This window comes from Protopterus annectens, chromosome 12.part0 (genome assembly GCF_019279795.1).
Source record: "Protopterus annectens isolate FY-2018-M chromosome 12.part0, PAN1.0, whole genome shotgun sequence".
Classification (NCBI taxonomy): Eukaryota; Metazoa; Chordata; order Ceratodontiformes; family Protopteridae; genus Protopterus; species Protopterus annectens.
The window spans coordinates 925,125,193-925,150,463 of record NC_056746.1 but is presented as its reverse complement, the minus strand read 5'-3'; the positions used below and the strand labels follow the sequence as shown (position 1 = coordinate 925,150,463).

Sequence of the window (25,271 nt, the reverse complement as noted above, 5' to 3'; positions counted from 1 at the left end):
TTTCCCTTTTTGTGGCATTGATAAAGACATGTTGCATTTGATTTGGGCTCCATTTGCCCTGAATGCATCTCCCTGCCAGATGTACCCACCAAGCATAGTCTGATACATTTGTAGTTAGGGTTTGGGCAGCAGGGGGTGGAGTAAATGGCAGTCCCTTGTTTTGGTGGCATGCCTCTGCCCACCACAGGAACTCTAGTTGCAGGCAAGGTATAATAGGAATCATTGCTTCCAGGCTGTGACACTGTTGACTCCATAAACTTTTTAGGTACCACTGAAGTTTCCTCATATGCAGTCTTGCATATGGAATTAGAAGAATGCAGGAGGCCATGACCCCCAAGGCCTGCAGAACTTGTCTTGGAGATAGCTGGGTTTTTGTGGCCACCTGTTTGAAGTAAGTCATCAATTGAATTTGCTTTTCTGGCGTAAGGCAAGTCATCTGGACAGTTGTATTCAAGCTTGCACCCAGGAATGTAATTTTTTGAGAGGGTACCAGTTGTGACTTCTTTTTGTTTATGGTGTACCCTAGACAAGTTAGAACCCTTTTTACAAACGCCAGATGCTTTAGAAGAGTGTCCTTGTTTTCTGCTTGAATTAGACAATCATCCAGGCATTGATAAATTTGAATACTTTGCCTGTAAAATGCAATTACTAGTGCCAGGCACTTTGTGAAGACTCTGGGTGCAGTAGATAAGCCAAAGGGCAGTGCAGAGAACTGGTAATGCAAATAGCCTGCTTTGAAGCGGAGGTATCTTCTGCAAGATTCCCTGATTGGTATATGCAGGTAATCCTCTTAAGTCTAGAGTTACCAACCAGGCATCTTTGCCTAACATAGGAAGTAATTGTTGAAGAGTCAGCATCTTGAATTTTGGAATGTCCCGAAATGTATTTAGAAATAGATAAGTCCAGAACTGGACGCCATGATTTGTCTTTTCTGGGTACCAGGAAAAGTACTGAATAGAAACCTTGTCCCTTTTCCTCTTCTGGTACTGGTTGAACGGCCCCCCATATTCATGAGTGACAGAACTTGTTTCTGGCCCTCTGCCCACTGATATGGAGGTAAATCTGACCATCAGTTTGGGATTGGCAATGCGTGGAAATGAAACCTGTATCCCTGGGATACTATATTTAAAACCCATTTGTCCTTGGTAATCAGTTGCCAGTTTCGTGCATGAAGTGCCAGCTTTCCCCCCAAAGGACCTGAAAACACCCTTAGAAGCCACTGCCTGCACAGCACCACCGGACCCATCTAAGGTAGAGACATCCGCGGGTTCAATACTTAAAGCATCTCGCGGGCATACCGGACTCCAAATGGGTCTCGGTAGAGGCCTGTGAATCAAAAGTAGTGGGTATCAGGGGCTGCGAAAGGGCAATATGGTGGTCAAACGTCAGTTTGCTATCAACCTGGGTCCTCAAGACCCATTGCCTGCTTAGGACCTTGTTATTAATGTGATAAGTTGTGGGGACATTACTCTCCCCAAAGTGGATGATGATGCATTTTTTGGCATTCAGTTTGAGGCCATGTTTCTCACACCAGTCATTTGTTTGGGTGAGATCCTCCTGGAGGATGCCCACATCACTAGGGAATTGATGACAGCTAAATTCTGTTATCTATTCCTTTACCAAATGTACTACCTCTGTTTTTGGATGATATTTTTTTCACATCCAGTGTAAAGTGCAAATCCTCATTTTCAGTGCTCATGAAAGAAGCAATCAAACGATACTCTTCTGTTTTTGCTTCTTCAACAAAAATAAAATTAAAAAAAAAAACAAACCTGCCTCTGAATTCCTTAATACAAAAAGGCAGTACAGTTCATAAAAAACTACTCACCTTGCCTCTGTATAAAAATCCTCAGAAGGGGATTAGCAGTCGTGATTGCTTTATGGTAGTTATCATCATTGTTTATAGGTAACAAGTCACCATGAATGTCTGCATAGCCTACAAGTACCTCAACATTGGGTATCCTGTGCACATGCTGTAACAGTCCATAAAACTCCTGAAATTTTCCAGGTTTTAAACGATCCAAAGAAAAACGTCTGAACTCTGCTCCAAACTGCAAAGAGAAAATCAGAAAGGGCAGATTAATGAGTTTTACTGTAAAACAACTTTGGGAGCCCAGAAGACTCTAATATAACACTTCAATCCATCTGACTTTCCAAACCAGTTAATTTTGCATACAGCAGCACATTAAATTTATTAATGCAATACACTAATTCTCAACTACTGAACCTTACTTCTAAGCAGCATAATGTAACCCATACCTTTTAAATATCTCTGATTTTCAGGGATGTCCACGATTTTTACTCCAATTTTTGCTCTGTTCCTCTTATTACCTGCTAAAACTTGGACTTTTGGAGAAAAGGTGGTGAATTATATTTGATGACAACATTTATAGACTGTTTTTACTTCAGAAAATCTATACTTATACACATGCTGCTATTCTGTCAATGTCTCAAGTTAATAGTACTAATATGCTGAAAGTATCCCTGATTGTCACTGATTCTGTTGATATTTGTCTCGGATACATTGAGAGCTATGAAGTAACCTACTGGTAAAAATGTACCAGGATATGAAGTTACATGTTTCCCTTACCTGGGTTGGCAATTCTATACTCAAAGAAGGATATGCCAAGCCTGTCAATGAGAACTTTCCAAGACTATCAAAGCCCTTCCTCTTTTAACCACAATACTTTGCTCCTTAATATCCCTCTGTATAGCTACTGTGATAAGAACATCCCTTTATCTGTACCATTTCACCAGCCTGGCATGCTCCACTCACCACCTGATGTGTGCAATTTAAATTTTATAATACTGAAATTCTGAGCAATGAGCCCCAGTCACCTGCCAACCCACACCGCCACTCACTCCAAGATGGATGACAGGCTACCTCCCCCTTCACCAAGTTATTACTATCACCACCACCACCAATCACTACAAATGCTATACTGCCTATAAAGTTTTCCAGGGCTACAGTTACATGGAAAAGATAATCCATGCCCCAGAACCAACTCATGGAGCACATGGCTACCCATCTCTTGCTTGACATCTTCACCAAGCCACTCACAATCTTTTGTATCCATGGTCAGCAGTTTCCTAAGCTGCCAAATCCATTTCTTCAAGGAGGCTAAAATATATGGAGTGGGTCAGAATGTCTGGAGACAGTAAAGCTTTCATGAAATGTCAACATACTAAAACCAAAGGGTTCCCCAGGTTAGTTTAATCTCTAGCCCAAGATAAGCACTCTTTAGATTTAAGTCAGAGAGATAAAAAAGTACAGTTGTGTACCTACCATAAATGTAGAGTGTATTCACTGTTGCAGTCATTACACTTGGGTTATCCTGCTGGCAGGCTACCCGCAGTTGGCCAGAGTTCTAAAGTCTAGGTCCGGCGTCGATTGCTGTCGCTTCTTCCCTGACGTCAGTGCGCAAGGGGTATAAAAGATGCAACAGACACCATTTTTTCAGTTTTTCTTGCCCCAGATGTCAGGTGCCCCCAAATATGAAGGCTGTAAAAATGATGCCAAAAAGCATGCATGTACTAAAATAAACATTCCTTCATCTACAAGCAAATACACCACATAGGTTGTATATAGAGTTGAGAAGTACAATAAAGTCCCAGCAGTGAGAAGGGGGATGGTGGGTGGGTAACCTGGACTGCAACAGTGAATACACTCTAACATCTACATTTATGGTAGGAACACAACTGTACTATGTTCATCGTGTTTCACTGTTGCAGTCATTACACTTGGGTTGAATCCCAAAGCTGAGGTTGGGTGGCTGGGCCTAAACTGGATTAGGAGAGGCTACCAGGCCCTGCAGAACTGCAGTGGCAAAGCCTGCTCTGGATTTAGAGTAGAGAGGTAAGTGGTAGTGCTTGGTGAAAGTGTGCACTGAACTCCAGGTTGCAGCTTCTAAAATGTCCTTGGTTGGTACTCCTCTGAGAAAGGCTGCTGAAGTGGCTGCTGTTCTGGTACAATGTGGCCTACTGCCCTTAGGCACTGTTTTGCCATGTTGTGCATAACAGAACCGAATGCAGTGTCCTATCCATTTTGAAATGGTCTGCTTTGAGATCGGCTTTCCTTGTGATCCTGCAGCATAAGCTACAAACAGTTGCTCAGTTTTTCTGAAAGCTTTTGTTTTGTCCAAGTAGAATCATAGCTGTCTGTGTATGTCCAAAGCGTGCAGAAGTCTCTCCCCTTTATTCTGGGGATTTGGATAGAAAGTTGGCAAATAAATGGTTTGGTTAGGAGCCATACTGGAAACCACCTTTGGCATAAATGTTGGGTTTGTCCTTAGAGAGACCCTGTCCTGGTGAAAAATGAAGAAAGGTTCCACTGCCATTAATGCCTGTAACTCGGAGACTCTTCTTGCTGAAGTTATTGCTAGGAGCAGAGCAGTTTTCCATGATAAGAATTTTATATCAGCTGTGTTGGCTGGCACAAAAGGAGGCAGTGTGAGCTTTTCTAAAAGAAAATTGAGGTCCCAAGTAGGTATTGGTGCTCTCCTTGGGGGGTCTTATGTTTTTTGCCCCTCTGAGGTACTGCCTTAGTAGTGGATGTGAAAAAATAGGAGGTTCCATATTGAAATGAGCTGAAATGGCAGAGGCATGGATCTTAATAGATGAGAAGGATAGGCCTTTGTCCAGCATCTCAGTTAGGTATTGTAAAATCTGAGGTATATTTGGAACAAGTGGTTCGAGTCCCTGTGCCTGGTTCCAAGCACAGAATCTCTTCCATTTTTCTGCACAAGATTTCCTAGTGCTGGGCCTCCTGGCTTCTAAAATGACAAGCATAACAGCTTTTGAGAGAGGTGTGGTCCGAGAGGCTATATTATCTGCCATGCAGCCAGATTTAAGGTTCTGAGTTGACTATGCAGAATCTTGTTGAGTCAGAAGATGAGGGATCTGAGGTAAAGGCCAGGCTGGGCCTTGAGACAAGCTCTTTAGGATTGGGTACCAGTGCTGGTGTGGCCAGTCTGGGGCAATCAGGATCATTTTTGGCCTCACTTGTCTGACTTTTAGGAGCACCTTGGGAAGAAGAGGCAGAGGAGGGAATGCATAAACTGTCAGGGTTTTCCAGCTGAATGATAGAGCATCCACTTTCCATGCTTGTGAGTTATAAGTTCTTGTGCAGAATTTCTGTAGTTGGCAGTTGTGAGTGGAGGCAAAAAGATATATATCTGGGCATCCCCATTTCCTTGTTATCATGCTGAAGACCTGAGGATTTAGTTTCCATTTGTGAGGATCCATGAGATTTCTGCTTAGTTCGTCTGCCAAGTGTATTTTTCGTTCCTGGCAGGAATTGTGCCTGCAGATGTACTTGATAGGTCAGTGCTGTGTTCCACAAAGTCATAGCTTGCCTGCAGAGGGGGTAGGAATGCGTTCCCCCTTGCTTGTTTATGTACCACATAACTGTGGTATTGTCCGTCTTTAGTAATAGTTGTCCTGGATGTAGTAGGTCCTTGAAAGCGGTCAGGGCATTCTGTACAGCTAGCATCTCTTTTTGATTGATGTGAAGATGCATTTGTTCCTTAGAGAGACCCTGTCCTGGTGAAAAATGAAGAAAGGTTCCACTGCCATTAATGCCTGTAACTCGGAGACTCTTCTTGCTGAAGTTATTGCTAGGAGCAGAGCAGTTTTCCATTATAAGAATTTTATATCAGCTGTGTTGGCTGGCACAAAAGGAGGCAGTGTGAGCTTTTCTAAAAGAAAATTGAGGTCCCAAGTAGGTATTGGTGCTCTCCTTGGGGGGTCTTATGTTTTTTGCCCCTCTGAGGTACTGCCTTAGTAGTGGATGTGAAAAAATAGGAGGTTCCATATTGAAATGAGCTGAAATGGCAGAGGCATGGATCTTAATAGATGAGAAGGATAGGCCTTTGTCCAGCATCTCGGTTAGGTATTGTAAAATCTGAGGTATATTTGGAACAAGTGGTTCGAGTCCCTGTGCCTGGTTCCAAGAACAGAATCTCTTCCATTTTTCTGCACAAGATTTCCTAGTACTGTGGTATTGTCCGTCTTTAGTAATAGTTGTCCTGGATGTAGTAGGTCCTTGAAAGCGGTCAGGGCATTCTGTACAGCTAGCATCTCTTTTTGATTGATGTGAAGATGCATTTGTTCCTTGGGCCACGTGCCCTGAATACATTTTCCTGCCATTTGTGCCCCCCAGGCATAATCCGATGCATCCGTTATTGTCTGCCTGGCTGTGGGTAAGGTGAAAGGCTGTCCCTTGTTGAGGTGACAGGCCTGGGACCACCATCGAAACTCCTGTTGTAGGCAGGGAATTAAAGAAATTTTTGTTTGCAGGCTGTGGCAATGTTGAGTCCAAACACTTTTTAGATACCATTATAGTTTCCTCATATGCAGTCTTGCATATGGAATTAGTAGAATGCAGGATGCCATGAAGCCCAGGGCCTGCAGAATTTTTCTTGCAGGGAACTGGGTCTTTGTTGCCATCATTTGAAAGTAATGAGTCAGTTGCCTTTGCTTGTCTGGCGTGAGATAAGTCATCTGGGTAGTTGTATTTAAGCTTGCACCCAGGAATATTATCTCTTGAGGGGGCACTAGTTTTGATTTCTTTTCGTTTACTGTGTACCCTAGGCAAATTAGTAATCTTTTTGCAAATGCCAGATGTTTTAGAAGAATGTCCTTGCTCTCTGCTTGAATAAGGCAGTCATCCAAGTAGGGATATATTTGTATTCCTCTGTCTGCAAAATGCAATTACTGGTGCTAGGCATTTTGTGAAGACCCTGGGCACAGTAGATAAGCCAAAGGGTAGTGCAGAGAATTGGTAACGCATTGAGCCAGCTATGAATCTGAGGTATCTTCTGTAAGATTGTCTGATTGGGACATGCAGGTATGCCTCCTTGAGGTCCAAAGTAACTAGCCAAGCCTTCTTGCCCAGCATGGGTAGAAGTTGCTGCAGTGTTAACATTTTGAATTTTGGAACATCCAGGAAAGTATTTAGGGTTGACAGGTCCAGTATTGGTCTCCAGGCTTTGTCCTTTCTGGGTACTAGGAAAAGTCTTGAGTAAAATCCTTGTCCCTGTTCTTGCTGTGGTACTCTTTGAATAGCTCCCATGTCCATGAGAGCAGCTATTTGTTTTTGTGCCTCTGCCCACTGGTTTTGTGGCAGGTCCGGCATACCTTTTGATTTTGGAAGGGTGTGAAAGTGGAACCTGTAACCCTGAGAAACAATATTCAGTATGCATTTGTCCTGGGTGATTATGTGCCGATTTTGTGCGAAAAGTGTTAGATTTCCCCCTGGGGGTGCTGTCAAAAGGTAAGTGCTTGGCATTTGTAGAGGGAAGTCACTGGGACGGTTTCCTATAAGGTTGTGATTTGTCTTCTCCTCCTTTGGGTGCTGAAGCAACCCCATTGTTTAGGTCTGTAGGAGCCATGGGGCTGAGATCTGCCTCTTGGGCATCTGTATCTGCCTCTTTGTGGCCTGTCTGACACCGGAAAGGAACAAATTTTTTGAAGGCCAGTTTCTGCTAAACCTGGGTGGTTGAACCTGTAAGAAATCCTTTACCGTCTGCATTGATTTTGCTTTATCCTCCATTTTCGTTAACACCTCTTCTGCCTTAACACCAAACAAAGTATCATGCTGTAGTGGAGCATCCAATAATTTTACTTTAACATGTTCAGGTAAACTTTGTTCTTTCAACCAAGCATGTCTTCGAATGACAGAGCCTGTAACTGCGGCTCTGCAAGAAGCTTCTAATGAATCAAAACCACATAACTGAGTATGCTTTCCCACTTGTTCAGCTGCATGCAATAAATCCTGCATTTCCTTATTGTCAGGACTTTGAGTTTGTAAGCATTTTCTGTTTTAACAAAGATATGAGGTACTGTTGATATTTATGCATGTGAAACTGGTGGTTTAAAGCCCTTACAGCTAAATCAGCAGAAGTATATAATTTTTTCCCCCCATCTATCCAGAGCTCTAGAATCCCCATCAGAGGGGACAGGGTTTTTAGCAGTGGAAGCCGTAACCCCTTTGGAACCCTGAGAAATTGTTTCTGGGTCAGCAGCAGGGTTTTTATAAAGAAATTTATGAAAGTCAGGGACCCTGTAAGTACCTGTCTGGCTTGACTGGTGCAGGGGGCAAAGAGTCAGGAGACAGACTGGATTCAGAAAAAACATAATCAACAATATCAAGCACAGGGGGGATAAAGTACAGTTTTGTACCTACCATAAATGTAGATGTTCGAGGATCCACATTGCTGCAGTCCTTACAATTGGGTAGTCCGCTGTCCAGTCGGCCCGAATACCAGAGTATATGGCTGACGTCGGTCAGGGCGCATTAGACTGACGTCAGTACGTCAGGGTACTAATGCGCATGACCGACGTCATATCCTCAGTCTTTTCTTGCCCCAGATGTCAGAAGACCCTAAAAAGACAAGGCCCAAAATACCTGCACCAAAAATATGTACAATATATACAAAAATATATACAAAAATATCAACATATAACCTCACCTACACAACCACCCCTAAACACAGAGGGAAGGAGGGAGGATTGGACTGCAGCAATGTGGATCCTCGAACATCTACATTTATGGTAGGTACAAAACTGTACTATGTTCTTCGTTCCACATTGCTGCAGTCCTTACTATTGGGTAGAATCCCAAAGCAGAGGTAAGGGAGGCTGGCAAATCATAAAGTAGTAGGAGCTGACAACATGCCTTGCAAAACAGCTGTGGCAAAACCAGCCCTAGACTTAGAGTAGATAGGAAGGTGATAATGCTTAGAGAAAGTATGCACTGAACTCCAAGTAGCTGCCTCCAAAATATCCTTAGTTGCCACCCCCCCCTTAGAAATGCTGTTGAAGTGGCAGTAGCCCTAGTGGAATGAGGCCTAATCCCAGCTGGAATCTCCTTGCCATGATGGGAATAACAAAATGCAATGCAAAACCCAATCCACCTAGAAATAGTTTGTTTTGACACAGGCTTGCCCTGCGAACTCAAAGCAAAAGAAACAAACAACTGCTGAGACTGCCTAAAATCCTTAGTCCTGCTTAAATAATAACGCAATTGCCTGTGTACATCTAAAGTGTGCAAAATCTTTTCCCTTTATTTTGGGGGTCTGCATAAAAGTAGGCAAATGAATAGTTTGGTTTAAAGCCACACTAGAAACCACCTTAGGCATAAAGGAAGGATTAGTACGTAATGATACCCTATCCTTATGGAAAATCAAAAGGGCTCTACTGCCATAAGGGCCTGCAACTCAGACACCCTTCTTGCAGAAGTAATAGCCAACAGAAAAGCAGTCTTCCATGACAAGTATTTCAATTCAGCAGTAGCCGCAGGCTGAAAAGGTTGTAGAGTAAGTTTTTCCAACACAAAATTGAGATCCCAAGCAGGAGTAGGAGCTCTACGTGGGGTCTTATATTCTTTGCCCCTCTAAGAAACTGCTTGAACAAAGGATGCGAAAACAATGGTGGGTCACAATCATAGTGAGCTGAAATTGCTGCAGCATGAATCTTAATGGAAGAGAAGGACAAACCTTTGTCCAATAACTCAGTAAGGTATTGAAGAGCCACACTCAAATTAGGCTCAGAAATCTCCAAATTCTTTGCTGTACTCCAAAATAAAAATCTCTTCCATTTTTCTGCATACACTTTCCTTGTACTAGGTCTTCTAGCTTCCATAATCACATTTAAAACTTGTTGAGGAAGTTGAGACCTGCTGTGTTTCAACACAGAATATGCCAGGCTGTTAGATGAAGAGAGTGAAGCTTGACATTGAGCAGATGACCGTCCTTCTGAGATAACAGATGAGGAATCAAAGGTAAAGGCCATGGAGGCTTCCTTACCAGACTCCTTAGTAGTGGGTACCAGTGTTGCCGAGGCCAATCTGGAGCTATCAAAATCATCCTTGGCTTGTCTTGTCTGACTTTTAATAGCACCTTTGGAAGAAGAGGCAGAGGTGGAAAGGCATACACATGAAGGTTTTTCCAACTGAAAGACAGAGCATCCACTTTCCAAGCTGTGTGATGAAACCCCTTTGTGCAAAACTTTGGCAGCTGGTGGTTTAGTGGAGAAGCGAACAGATCTATGTCTGGAGTTCCCCATGACACTGTCAATTTCTGAAATACATGAAGATCCAGTTTCCACTCGTGGGGATCCATGATTTGTCTGCTTAACACATCTGCTAAGGAGTTCTGTGCTCCTGGCAGAAACCTTGCCTGAAGAGTTAGTTGCAAGCTTAGCAGTCTCCCATAAAATCATTGCTTGCCTGCATAGAGGATAAGAATGTGTTCCCCCTTGCTTGTTGATGTACCACATGACAGTTGTGTTGTCTGTTAGAATCAACACCTGCCCTGGAAGAAGTAACTCCTTGAAAGCCATTAATGCAAACTGGACTGCTAACATCTCCATGTTGATATGTAGATGCTGTAGTCTGGCAGGCCACTTGTCTTGTATCCACTTTCCATTTAGATGAGCTCCCCAAGCAATGTCCGAGGCATCTGTCGTTAAAATCTGACTCTCTGGCCGGGTCACAGAGAGTCCCTTGTTTAGGTGACATTCCTGAGCCCACCACAAAAATTCTTTTTGAAGGCAAGGTATTATTTGAATGACAGTGTCCAAATCCTGGCAGTGCTGTGTCCATACATTTTTGAGATACCATTGTAGCTTCCTCATATGCAGTTTGGCATTGGGAAGCACCAGAATACAAGATGCCATGAACCCTAATGCTTGAAGGACTGTCCTTGCAGTCAGCACGGACTGATGAGATAGTTGATGGAAGTAAAGTGATAGACTCCTTTGTTTGTCCGGGCTTAAAAAGGCCATCTGGGCTGCTGTATTCAGTCTCACACCCAGAAAGCACATGTCTTGAGAGGGTACTAGACTGGACTTTATTTCGCTCACAGAATACCCTAGGCATCTTAGCACTGCTATAACATATTCCAGATGGTAGAAGGTCTTCCTTTCTTGAGCCAGAATCAGGCAGTCGTCCAAGTAAGGATAGATTTGAATTCCTTGTAGCCTGAAGTAAGCTATCACTGGAGCCAGAACCTTTGTGAATACTCTGGGCAGTAGATAAGCCAAAGGGCAATGCAGAGAACTGATAATGAGAATTTCCAGCTCGAAACGCAGATACTTCCTGCAACTTAGCCTTATAGGCACATGAAGGTAAGCTTCCTTGAGATCTAAAGTTACCATCCAGTGATCTTTGCCCAGCAGAGGTAAAAGCTGTTGTAACGCCAACATCTTGAACTTGGGAATGTCCAGATAAGTGTTGAGGAGAGATAAATCCAAAATTGGTCTCCACGTGTTCCCCTTCTTTGGTACTAGGAACAGGCGAGAATAAAATCCCACGCCCTTTCTGATACAGGAACTGGCTGTATGGCCCCATCTGGAGTAACTGAGAAATTTGCTTGTGAGCCTCTTTTCTTTGTGGAGGAGGAACGCCTGGCATGCCTTTGAAAGGGGCAATGTATGGAAATAAAACCTGTAACCGTGGTGAATGATATCCAACACCCATCTGTCTTGAGTAATTAAATCCCAATTTTCTTTGAAAAGAGACAGTCTTCCTCCCAAAGGAGCTGCCAGACGAGAATCTACTGGCAGCTGAAAAGGCAGGTCATTGGGTCTGTTTACGAAAGGACTGACCCCTGCCCTCACCAGAAGTCTGAGCAGGTGAACTCCCTGTTCTAGGCCTAAAAGAACCTTGAGCTCTGCCCCTACCACGTCTAGACCTACCCCTAGACTGGGAATCATAAGCAGGATATGTGCACCCCTTAGCAGGCCAATTTCTACTAAACTTCGGTGGCTGCACCTGTAAAAAATCTTTAACAGTTTGCATAGACTTAGCTTTGTCCTCCATTTTCTTTAAAACTGCTTCCACAGGCGAACCAAACAACACATCAGACTGTAAAGGAGCATCCAAAATCCTTGTCTTAACATGCTCAGCCAAATTCTGATCCTCAACCAGGCATGCCTGCGAAGAACAGAACTAGTGGCAGCCACCCTCGAGGAGGCCTGTACAGCATCAAAACCACATTGCAAAGAATGCTTACCCACTTGTTCAGACACATGAACCAAATCCAGCAACTCTTTACACTCAATACCTTCCGCCAAAGCATCCACCTTAGATTTCAATTGTGAAAGGAGATAATTTTGATATTTTAGCATGTGAAACTGACAATTCAACGCCTCATGGCTAGAGTGGAAGAAGTATACACTTTCTTTCCCCACCTATCCAAAGCCCTTGCCTCTTTATCAGTGGGAACAGGATTTTTAACCACAGAGGCCTTAACACCTTTAGGCCCCTGACAAACAGTTTCTGGGTCCCCTAGGACTCTTAAACAAATACTTATGAGCTTCGGGCACCCTATAGTACCTATCAGGTTTAACAGGAGCAGGAGGCAAAGAGTCAGGGTTCAGGGAAGCCTCTGCAAACACATCTTCCACCACATTCAACACAGGAGGTATAGCTAAGGGCCTATGCTGGGGTAAAAACAAGAATTCCCTAAGCCTTTTCCTGAATCAGAGTAATCCTGGCCTTCCCATTTAAAGTGCTCCCTCATGGAATGCAGAGTCTCTGAAAATGAGAAATCCTCAGGAGGAGAAGCTGTAGGAGTGGAATCATCCACATCAGAATCAGAATAAGGAGGATACTCCAGAAAATCTCTCGCAGAAGACTCAGAAGCCTCTGAACACTGTTCAAAACTATCAAACTCCGGTTCCACCCTAGGCCTCTTATCAGGCGGGGGCATAGAACCTCTAATCATAGTAATCAAATCTTCTGCCATTTTAAGCATATGTTTCTTAGGTACAGAACCCGAAATGCTAGGAGAAGCCCCACTGAAGCTGAACTTGGCCTACCTCTCAAAGAAGTTTTGGCAACAGAAGGAGAGGCTCTAACTACCTTGGGAAGAGAGGGAAGAACAGTTACCTGAGAAGCCCCCTCAGCCTGGCCTACCTCCTGAGAAGGCACATCCTGTAACAGTAAAGTTTCTGCCTGAGACTCCATAGAAACTCCTGGCAAAACCTCTGGCTCCACTGAGCCTTCTAAAGAACCGACGTCCGGGACTGCCGGTTCATCAACCCTAGGCTTCGCTGTTTTGTCCTTGCGCTTCTTAAACGAAGCGGGCGGAGCATCCGACGGCATTTTATAATTGCAACGCTTCCCAAACACTAACCTGGCACAGTCTAACCTCCTCTTAATAGTGCGTTTGTTAAACCTAGCACAAGAGCGCATCCAACAACGCCGTGCTCAGGCCCTAAACAAGGTATACACAAAGTATGGTAATCCCTATGAGGTATCTGTTTCCCACAAGAAATACAGTTATTCACTTTTTCTGACATCCGTTAAATACTGAGGCAAGAAAAACAAAATGTTCCCCAACGGGTACTTAGCCAACTTCTGATTCGGTCTGAAACTCCGCTCGAAATATTTCAGAACGCCAACCTGCACTCGCAAAACTGCTTCTGCATCGGACCATGCGCCCAAAAAGACTGAGGATATGCCGTCGGTCATGCGCATTAGTACCCTGACGTACTGACGTCAGTCTAATGCGCCCTGACCGACGTCAGCCATATACTCTGGTATTCGGGCCGACTGGACAGCGGACTACCCAATAGTAAGGACTGCAGCAATGTGGAACGAAGAACATCCAGGGGCCTATGCTGAGGCAATAAAAGAAAATCTCTGAGCCTTTTCTTGGATTCTGAATAATCCTGGCTCTCCCAATGGAAATGCTCCCTCATGGTGTGCAGGGTTTCCCCAAGATAATAACCCTCAGGTGGAGAGGCTGAAGGTATAGATTCTTCTGCATCAGAGTCCTCATAAGGAGGGAGAGAATATCCCTGACCTGAAGAGGAATCAGAGGAAATAGAAACCTGGTCAGAGAAATCATAGTCAGTGTCTTGCCTAGGTCTTTTATCAGGAGGGAGATGGGAACCCCTGATGATCAAGGTAATTAAATCTTCGGCCATTTTAAGCATCCGTTTCTTTGGCATGGATGATTGTCCAGGAGAATGCTGTACTTGTTTCCTCGTCTTGAATGGTGTTTTTGACTTTGCCTTGGCTGCTGCAGTAGACTTAATAGTAAGCTGTGAAGGTCTGAAAACACCCTCAGAAGCGGATGCCTGCTCAGTGGCTCTGGACCCATTTGAGGGAATAGTTTCCGCAGGCCCAATACCTTGAGTTTCCAGAGGCCTAGGTGTCTCCATGTGGGAGTCGGATACGGCCTGTGGCTCTGAGGTAGCGGGTGTCAGGTGCTGCAAAAGTACCTCACTGAGAACCGGCAACTGGCCTAGAAGAGGCTTCATCATTGGTTTTGGACCTTGGATGCTTGTCCTTGCGTTTTTTTATGAATTCCGGTCGCCGGTTGTTCCGATGGCATAATGTAGTTAAATCTTCGGCCAAAGTAATGTAGAGCAAAATCAAACTGACGCTTAATAGTGTGTTTGTTGAATCTAGCACAAAACCGACAACTAGTAACGTCGTGGTCAGGGCCTAGGCAATGAATACAGTAAGAGTGAAAGTCCTTATGAGGTATTTGCTTCCCACAAGAAATACAATTGTTAACTTTTACGGACATCGGTCTGAAGCAAGAAAAAGTTTCCCCAATGGGGTACTTAGCTTTATTGAAGACTTTGGTTCTGAAACTCGATTTCAAAAATCTCAGGAGTCGGCCGACAGGCACTTGCGAACTGCTTTTGCTTCGGGCACCACGCGGCAAGAAAGACTGAAGAAAATGGCTTTGGTTGCATCTTTTATAACGCTGGCGCACTGACGTCAGGGAAGAAGCTTCAGCAACCGACGCCAGACGTAGACTTTGGAACTCTGGCCTACTGCGGGTAGCCTGCCAGCAGGATAACCCAAGTGTAATGACTGCAACAGTTAAACACGATGAACATCAGCACGTACAAAATGAGGACCTATAAATGGCAGTCCACAAGAAGCTCATCAAGATATTAAATTAGGCAGCTACAAAGAACTCCTACATGAATGCCAAAACACAGAATCCCATCTCTAGTCATGGTCTGATATTTGGCTGATGTATTTTTAACAGTATGATACTGCCTAAAAATGTCTGGATTGCCTTATGTGGGAGCTGAGATTAAATGCTACTCCATTTACAGCACGCACTTATTTTTTAACACGCTACACAGCTAGTTAAAACTTTCTACACACTTGCATATTCTGTCTTAATGTCCTTTTGTATGCATTACTCTGATGTTTATGCAAGCTCTTTGAAATGGCTGCACTGTTATTTTTGTTATCTGGCACAACAAACATCTCTTATGCTGGATGTAGAGCACTATCACATTCTGATACATTTAACTTGGAAGATTTCTTAAGAAAATTCAATTCAAACATAGCATATATAGTTTACAACAATGAGGTGCTGTTCTACGAATGTCACCAAACTAATACTGCTGTAAGAAAGACTTTTCATGAATACTTCCAGTCAGTCAACGCCTAATCGTGTGACCAAATACTACATAGCAGTGCTACTCTGATTTGAGTGTCTGTGGGTCTTTAAACTCCTGGTGTGTTAAAAAGTTTTAAAAGTACCCTCCCTTCTTTAACACAAGGACTGTGGATACAGTATACACACACACAGACACATTTCCTGCCGTTTCTACAGATACTTGAGCACTATGAGAACAAACTATTATCCCAAGCATAATTTTGTAAAACAGACTTCTATTAATATCCTGCCAACAACAAATGCAAACCAGTCATAATTGGACACACAATGAATTAATTATTTGAAGCTGGTAAGCACTTCCTACAGCATGCGCTACAAATGCAAAAGCTAAACAAGAGCTTAACAAGATGCTGTTTCCATCAGCCTTTCAAATGCAATTAAACAAAAAAACAACAGGCTCTCACTACAGATTCTGCAGTTGCGGCAGCAGAAAGTACACAAGGGTTTGAAAGGCCTGTGCAAGGCGTGATGGGGCTATATCTACTCTGCTATTGATCTACATTATACTGAGAACTTCAGAAAACTGGTACTGATCTAAGCCTATAAAATGAAGCCCAAGAATAGAAACTTAACTCTTGCAGTCAGTCACTGTACGAAGATCTGTAAAGAAATCTCCAAATGTACATTGATATGTATCCCCTTACTGACAAAAAGTGCGAAGTGTGGATACATGTGTGTGTGTCAAACAGTATACCATACAATAATATTATTCCTTGTAACCATGCTAAGAGATCAAATTTTACTTGCACCAATAGAAAGCACCTTTGACACGGGAAATCAATCTTACAAAATACGTAACTAAACTTTCAAATGGTTATGACATCCTGCACTGATCAGTTACACAATGTATGACTATAAATCTCTTCTCCATTTCCTGACCACATATTACGGCACAGTGGTGCAGCGGTAGCATTGTCGCCTAACAGCAAGAGGTTCTCTGGTTCGATTCTCGGCTGTGGTTCCTTCAGTGTGGAGTCTGCATGTCCTCCCTGCGTTTGTGTGGGTTATTTCCGTGTGCTCCGGTTTCCTCCCACGTTACAAAGACATGCATCTGCAGCGTTTCTCCCCGGGCCTCCGCTGAAAACTGGCTTTGTTCCAAGTCGGACTTTCTCTGTTAAAAAATGTTAAATAAATAAATACAGTGCTTACAAATTAGAATTTATCCTGTCAAAAAGACTGTACGATGATTTCAACAACTAAATATAAAACTCTGAATTAACACATGCCATGTAGAACACAAACACAGACTAGGAATACAATTTAAGTTTCTTTGAGGGATCATACAAGAGAATGCTCAAATATTTTTGAGGAAGAAAAAAAAAAATCATTGAAAAGCACCAACTGCATACGACTTAAACACACTACCAAGTAAGGGACTTTCATTCACAGGGGCAGAAATGACTTGAACGTTTACAGGAACATATTCTTACCATCTCAGAATTAAATATAATCTGCATGCATTCTACTATAATAGTCTCCAATTAACAAAGCTGTTTAATGGCATTTCATTCATCAGGGATGGAGTAGAACCAGACCAGGGCCCTGCTTAGTGGACTTTTAGTTTGTAGTAAGTATTCAGGGAAAAAAAAAACGAGTCTTACCATAATGTTCCATCTATGTTGTTGATCTTTATTCATTCATTACTGATGGGTTATTGGTTCCGTCCGCGGAACAGAGTCGGCACCGTACCAAGCTTGCGTCAACCAAAAACTCTCAAGCTAAGATTACCCATAGTGCCTCTCTCCCCAACACCTCAGATTGAGTTTGCCCAAAGGATGCAAGGCAGAAGCTTTTTCTGCTCAGAATACTCTAAACCAGGGTAATAGACCACATCCAAACCTCTAGGAGCCTACTGGAAAGGGACGGTGGGTGGGGAGTAATGAATGAATGAAGATCAACAACATAGATGGAACGTTATAGCAAGACATAACTTATCTAACGTTGTTAATCTTCATTCATTCCTTACTGATGGGGCAGAGTCCCTAGCTAATTTGTATCCTGGGTGGCCCCAAGGAAGAATATTCCTGAGCACAACTGAACCAAAGGAAGCTCTCCCCCTGGAAACCAAGTCCAATTTGTAACGAGTGATAAAGGTATGTGGAGTGGCCCAAGTTGCCGCTGCACAAATGTCGTCCATGGAAGCTCTAGAAACAAAAGCTACCGAAGTTGCCATAGATCTGGTTGAATGGATTTTAATCTTATCTGGTAAGGGGAGTCTGTTAAGATGACAGACAAAACATATAGAATCCTTTAGCCATTTTGACAAGGTAACTTTAGAAACGGGCTTTCCTTGTTTCAGTCCAGCATAGAATATGAAAGGTTGGTTGGATATCGTGAATGATTTTGTCTTGTCCAGGTAAAAACGTAATTGTCTATGTACATCCAGTATATGAAGGCAGTATTCCCCTTTATTTGAGAAATTGGGGAAGAAAACTAGCAAGTCAATTGTCTGAATCATAGTAAATTCTGAAACTACTTTGGGCAGAAAGGAAGGATTTGTCTAAAGCGATACACTTATCTTTGTGAAAGATCATGTAAGGCCTTTTGATGCATAATGCTTGAAGTTCAGATATTCCCTTGATGATGTAATGGCTACTAAAAAGAGAGTTTTCCAGGATAGGAATTTAATATCATAGGAGGCAGCAGGTTCAAAAGGTGGTCTAGTCTGAGCCTGTAATACCAGTGTGAGATTCCAAGGTTCAGTGGGGGTCTCTAATAGGAGGTCTAATATGAGAAAAGTACAATTGTGTATACTTACCATAAATGTAGATGTTAGAGTGTACTCACTGTTGCAGTCATTACATTTGGGTAATCTTGCTGGCAGGTTGCCCTCAGTCGGCCTGAATTCCAAAGTCCTGGGTCCTGTGTCGGCTGCTGTCGCCCCTACTCTGACGTCAGGTCGTCAGGGGTATAAAAAGATGGGGTTGACACCATTTTCTTTAGTTTTTCTTGCCCAGATGTCAGGTGCCCCTGAAAGGGTAGCCTTAATTTATATATATAAATACATGCACCAATATAAACTTTACCTTCACCTACAAGCAAATACACCACATAGGTTCCATCAGAAGTAAGGGGGATGGCGGGTGGGTAACCTGGACTGCAACAGTGAATACACTCTAACATCTACATTTATGGTAAGTGTATACAACTGTACTATGTTCTTTGTGTTTCACTGTTGCAGTCATTACATTTGGGTACAGTCCCAAAGCTATGGTTGGGAGGCTGGAGCTAAACAGCATTAGGAGCAGCTATGAGGTCCTGCAGACCTGCAGTGGCAAAGCCTGCCCTGGATTTAGAGTAGAGTAGAGTGGCAGATGATAGTGCTTTGTAAAGGTGTGCACTGAACTCCAAGTAGCAGCCTCTAAAATGTCCTTGGTTGGTACTCCCCTGAGAAAGGCTGCTGAAGTGGCTGCAGCTCTGGTAGAATGTGGCCTAATGCCCTTAGGCACTGGCTTGCCATGGTGTAAGTAGCAGAAACAAATGCAGTGGCCTATCCACTTTGAAATAGTCTGCTTTGAGATGGCCTTTCCTTGTGATCCTGCAGCATATGCCACTAGTAATTGCTCAGTCTTTCTGAAAACTTTGGTTCTGTCCAAGTAGAATCTAAGCGGTCTATGTACGTCCAAAGATTGCAGAATTCTCTCCCCCTTGTTCTGTGGATTTGGATAAAAGGTTGGCAGATGAATAGTTTGGTTAAGAGCCACACTGGACACCACCTTAGGCATAAATGTTGGGTTTGTCCTCAAGGAGACCCTGTCTGGATAAAAATAATAAAAGGTTCCACAGCCACGAGTGCCTGTAGCTCTGAAACTCGTCTTGCAGAAGTTATTACTAGGAGCAGAGTTGTTTTCCAAGACAAAAACTTTATATCAGCAGTAGCAGCTGGCTCAAAAGGAGGCAGGGTGAGTTTTTCCAAGACATAGTTGAGCTCCCATGCAGGCATTGGCGATCTCCTTGGAGGTCTTAAATTTTTGGCTCCTCTGAGGTGCTGCTTTAATAAGAGATGAGAAAAGACTGGTGGCTCTATATTGTAATGAGCCGAAATGGCAGAGGCATGAATTTTAATAGATGAAAAAGATGGGCCTTTGTCCAGCATCTTAGTTAAGTATTGCAAAATCTGAGGAATATTCGGCACAGCTGTATCAGTTCCTTGTGCCTGGTTCCAAGCACAGAATCTCTTCAATTTTCCAGCATAAGATTTTCTAGTCCTAGGCCTTCTGGCCTCCAAAATGACATCCATCACAGCTTTACGGAGAGGTATGTTTTGTATGACTACATTATCCACCATGCTGCCAGGTTTAAAGTCCTGAGTTGGCTGTGCAGGATCTGATTGTTTTGCTGGGACAGTACATGAGGTATTTGAGGTAAGGTCCAAGCTGGGCATTGAGACAAGTTCTTTAGGATTGGAAACCAGTACTGGCAGGGCCAGTCTGAGGCAATCAGTATCATTTTTGGCTTTTCCTGTCTGACCTTTAGGAGTACCTTGGTGAGGAGAGGCAGTGGGGAAAAGCCATATACTGATAGGTTTTTCCAGCTGAAAGATAGGGCTTCCACTTTCCATGTTTGTCTGTGATAAGTCCTTATGCAGAATCTTTTTAGTTGGTAGCTGTGAGGGGAGGCAAAGAGATCTATGTCCGGGCATCCCCATTTCCTTGCTATCACGCTGAAGACTTGTGGATCCAGCTGCCACTCGTGGGGATCCATGAGGTCTTCTGCTTAGTTCGTCTGCCGGAGTATTTTTCCTTCCTGGCAGGAATTGTGCCTGCAGATGTACTTGGTAAGTCAATGCTGTGTCCCACAAAGTCATGGCTAGTCTGCAAAGGGGGTAAGAATGTTTGCCTCCCTGCTTGTTTATATACCACATGACCGTGGTGTTGTCTGTCTTTATCAGTAGTTGTCCCGGATGAAATAGGTCCTTGAAGGCTGTCAGGGCATTCTGAACCGCTAGCATCTCTTTTTGATTGATATGTAGATGCATTTGGGTTGAGGACCATGTGCCCTGAATGCATCTTCCTGCCATGTGGGCCCCCCCCCCCCGGGCATAATCTGATGCATCCGTTGTTTGTGTCTGCCTGGCTGGGGGTAATGTGAATGGCTGTCCCTTGTTTTGGTGACAAACCTTTGCCCACCATCGAAACTCCTGTTGTAGGCAGGGAATGAGAGTAATCATAGTTTCCAGGCTGTGGCAATGTTGAGTCCAAACACATTTTAGGTACCACTGAAGTTTCCTCATATGCAGTCTTGCATACGGAATTAGTAGGATGCCATGAAGCCCAAAGCCTGCAGAATATTTCTTGCAGATAGTTGGGCCTTTGTTGCCAACATTTTGAAATAGGTAGTCAGTTGCCTTTGTTTGTCTGGCGTGAGATAAGCCATCTGGGTAGTTGTATTTAAGCTTGCACCCAGGAATATTACCTCGTGAGAGGGTACTAATTTTGATTTATTTTCGCTGACTGCGTACCCTAGGCATGTTAGAAGTCTTTTCACAAACGCCAGATGCTGTAGAAGAATGTCTTTGTTCTCTGCTTGAATTAGACAGTCGTCCAAGTTAGGATATATTTGTATTCCTCTGTCTGCAGAATGCAATTACTGGTGCCAGGCACTATGTAAAGACCCTGGGCGCAGTAGATAAGCCAAAGGGCAGTGCAGAGAATTGGTAATGCATTGAGCCAGCCTTGAATCTGAGGTATTGTCTGCATATTTGTCTGATTGGGACATGCAGGTATGCCTCTTTTAGGTCTAGAGTCACAAGCCAAGCGTTCTTGCCCAGCATGGGCAGAAGCTGCTGCAAAGTCAACATCTTGAATTTTGGTATATCCAGGAATGCGTTCAGAATAGATAGGTCCAGTATTGGTCTCCAGGCTTTGTCCTTTCTGGGTACCAAGAACAGTCTTGAGTAAAATCCTTGTTCCTGCTCTTGCTCTGGTACTTGTTGAATGGCCCCCATGTCCATGAGGGATGCGACTTGTTTTTGTGCCTCTGCCCACTGATTTTTTGGCAGATCTGGCCAGCCGTTTGCCTTTGGCAGGGTATGGAAATGGAACTTGTACCCTTGTGACACAATATTTAGAACCCACTTGTCCTGGGTTATAATGTGCCAATTTTGAGAAAAAAGTGCTAATTTTCCCCCTAAGGGTGCTGCCAGGAGATAAGTGCTTGGTGCAGGCAGGGGGGAAGTCATTGGGACTGTTTCTTGTATGGTTGTGATTTGTCTTCTCCAACTTTGGAGGTAGAAGCACCCCATTGCTTTGACCTGTATGAACCTTGCGCCTGGGATCTGCCTCTAGGGTATCTGGATCCGCCCCCTTGAGGTCTGTCTGACACGGGAAAGGACCAATTCTTTGTAGGCCAGAGTCTACTAAACCTAGGTGGCTGTACTTGTAAAAAAAATCTTTGACAGTTTGCATATATTTAGCTTCGTCCTCCATTTTCTTTAACACCTCTTCTGCCTTAACACCAAACAAAGTATCATGCTGTAAAGGTGAATCTAATAATTTAACTTTGACATAAGGCAGATTTTGTTCCTTTAACCAAGCATGCCTCCTAATTACAGAACCCGTAACTGCGGCCCTGCAGGAGGCCTCCAAAGAATCAAAAATTACAGTTGTGTACCTACCATAAATGTAGATGTTAGAGTGTATTCACTGTTGCAGTCATTACACTTGGGTTATCCTGCTGGCAGGCTACTAGCAGTAGGCCCGAATTCCAAAGTCCTGGTCCGGCGTCGGTTGCTGTCGCCTCTTCCCTGACGTCAGTGCGTCAGGGGTATACAAGATGCAGCCGACGCCATTTTCTTCAGTTTTTCTTGCCCCAGATGTCAGGTGCCCCCAAGAAGGTAGGCAATACATTTTGCTTATAAAAAACATATAGTAAAATAAATAATACCTTCATCTACAAGCAAATACACCACATAGGTTGTATAGGATAGAGAAGTATAGACAAGTCCCAGCAAAGAAAGGGGGATGGTGGGTGGGTAACCTGGACTGCAACAGTGAATACACTCGAACATCTACATTTATGGTAGGTACACAACTGTACTACTTTCATCGTGTTTCACTGCTGCAGTCATTACACTTTGGTTGAATCCCAAAGCTGAGGTTGGGCGGCTGGGTCTAAATAGGATTAGGAGTGGCTATGAGGCCCTGCAGAACTGCAGTGGCAAAGCCTGCTCTGGATTTAGAGTAAAGAGGCAAGTGCTAGTGCTTGGTAAAAGTGTGCACTGAATTCCAAGTTGCAGCCTCCAAAATGTCCTTGGTTGGTACTCCTCTGAGAAAGGCTGCTGATGTGGCTGCTGCCTTGGTAGAATGTGGCCTAATATTCTTAGGCACTGATTTGCCATGCTGTGCATAGCAGAAACGAATGCAGTGTCCTATCCATTTTGAAATAGTCTGCTTTGAAATAGCCTTTCCTTGTGATCCTGTAGCATATGCCACAAAAAGTTGCTCAGTTTTTCTGAAAGCTTTTGTTCTGTCCAAGTAGAAGCGTAGCTGCCTGTGTATGTCCAAAAAGTACAGAAGTCTCTCCCCTTTATTCTGGGGATTTGGATAAAAAGTTGGCAAATGAATGATTTGGTTAAGAGCCACACTGGATACTACCTTTGGCATAAATGTTGGGTTTGTCCTTAGAGAAACCCTGTCTGGATGAAAAATAACAAGAAGTTATGTACTCACCATAACGTTCAATGTATGTAGTCCATCTCGCCTTACATTCTTGCCTGTGGATTCGGAGCCAAATATCGGCTCAGACTAGGCCAAACTTTTCTAGCTCAAAGTCTTCTACTGGCTGGGCTAAGAAGGTATCCCATGCTGCACTGCTCCATATCCTCAGATCTAGTTTGCTGTGAACACCACACTCATACCCCATGCATAACAACATCCAAGTAAAGAAGAATAAACTAAAGGTGAAGGGAGCTCTAAAACCAGACCTAACCTCCAGATCCTCCAGGAAGGTGGCAGGGTAAGTAAGAATGTGAGGCGAGATGGATTACATACATCGAACGTTATGGTGAGTACATAACTTCTTGAGGTTATGTAGTCCAAGCTCGCCTACATTCGTACCCATGGGACAGCGTCCCCAGCACCTACATCCTGGGAGGCTCAGAGGAAGATACTCCTGAGTACTGTGGAACCAAAGAAGACCTGCCCCTAGATACCACGTCCAGTTTGTAATGAGCAACAAAGGTGTGAGGAGATGCCCAGGTAGCTGCAACACAAATATCATCCATAGACAATCTGGCCTGATAGGTTGTAGATGTAGATATAGCCAGAGTAAAGTGAGCCTTGACTGGAAACGGTAGGTCTTTACCCCCTGAGGAATAAGTGAAAGAGATGCAATTTGATATCCATCTGGATAGGGTGATTTTGGAGACCAGATCAGATTTTCTGCGATCTTTGGTTCTGTGCAGATAGAAACGTAACTGTCTGTGTACATCCAGTTGACAAAATTTAAATTCTGCCTTGTTTGAAAAATGGGGAAAAAACACTGGGAACTCAATAGATTGATTAAGATTAGATATGGATGCCACTTTAGGAAGAAAGGAAGGGTTTGCGCTAACAGAAACCCTGTCCTTATGAAAGATCAAGTATGGAGGTTTGATAGAAAGCTTGGATTTCTGAAACACGTCTAGCTGATGTGATGGCTATTAAAAAGGCAGTTTTCCAGGTCAAGAATTTTAAGTCACAGGTAGCTGCAGGTTCAAAGGGTGGTGAAGTAAGGGCTTGCAGAACAAAATTCAGATCCCAGGATATGATCGGTTCTGAGACAGGAGGACGGAGTAACATAGTGCCCTTCAGGAAAGCCTTAGAGTCTGTGAGCCATCAGACTAGGCTCATTAGCAACATGAAAATTAGAAATTGCTGCCAACTGAACTTTAATGGTAGCAGACGCTGAGCCCTGCTGAAAAAGCAGAGACAAAAACTCAAAGACGGAAGCTATTGGAGCTGTGTAAGGGTCAATTCCTTGGGTATGAGCCCAAATAAAAAAACCTCTTCCATTTGCTTTAATAAATCTTCCTAGTAGAGGGCTTATGAGAGGAAGATAAAATGTGAACTACCTCAGGTGAAAAATGATGAAGCCTAACTAACGACAGAAGTGGAGTAGCCAGGCTGTCAACCTGAGGGTCCACAGAGAGGGATAGAACTGTCCCGACATTTGTGTCAGTAAATCTGGTTGTGGGTCCAGAGTCCAAGGTGTGTCCACAATGTAGGGATGGAGAAAGGGGAAGCAGACCTGACGAGGCCAGTGTGGAGCAATTAGAATCATTCTGCTTCCCAAGGATTGCGCTTTCTGAATCACTTTTGAAAGCAAGGGAAATGGAGGGAAGGCATAAAGCAGACCAGAGGGACAATCGTGGACTAGAGCATCCCTGGGTGACTCCCTCTGTGGGGGGGAGCAGTGTGAAGTAGTTGCTGCATTTGGCATTGAGGGGGCTGGCAAAAAGGTAGCAGCAAGGCTGACCCCATTTGCTGAAGATTCGTTCTGCAACTAGACTATTCAGGGACCACTCATAAGGCATCAGAATAGCTCTGCTTAGCCTGTCTGCTATCACGTTGGACTTCCCCGGAATGTGCATTGTCACCAGAAACCGTTGGGAAGATACTGCCCACTGCCACACTCGCATGGCCTCTCTGCACAGGGGGTATGAACTAGTTGCTCCCTGCTTGTTCAGATACCACACCACTGACATATTGTCAAGAGTGTATTGCGATCGTCCCGAGAGGTAAAAAGCTCTGAAGTGCCTGCAACGCAAGTAGCAGTGCTCTCATCTTTAGGACGTTTATATGCAGATGTATCTTGTGATCTTGCCACGTGCCTTGGACTGTCCTGCCGAGA

General features: G+C 43.7%; 1 protein-coding gene across 1 annotated transcript in view; it reads right to left on the bottom strand.

Annotated features, from left to right (window-relative positions):
* PARD6B (par-6 family cell polarity regulator beta) overlaps window positions 1-25,271 on the bottom strand; it is a 175,488-nt gene that overhangs the window by 38,646 nt on the left and 111,571 nt on the right. The window contains exon 2 of the mRNA XM_044089955.1: window positions 1,829-2,051. Coding sequence (XP_043945890.1) covers window positions 1,829-2,051 — 223 coding nt within the window. The remainder of the gene's footprint in view (window positions 1-1,828; window positions 2,052-25,271) is intronic.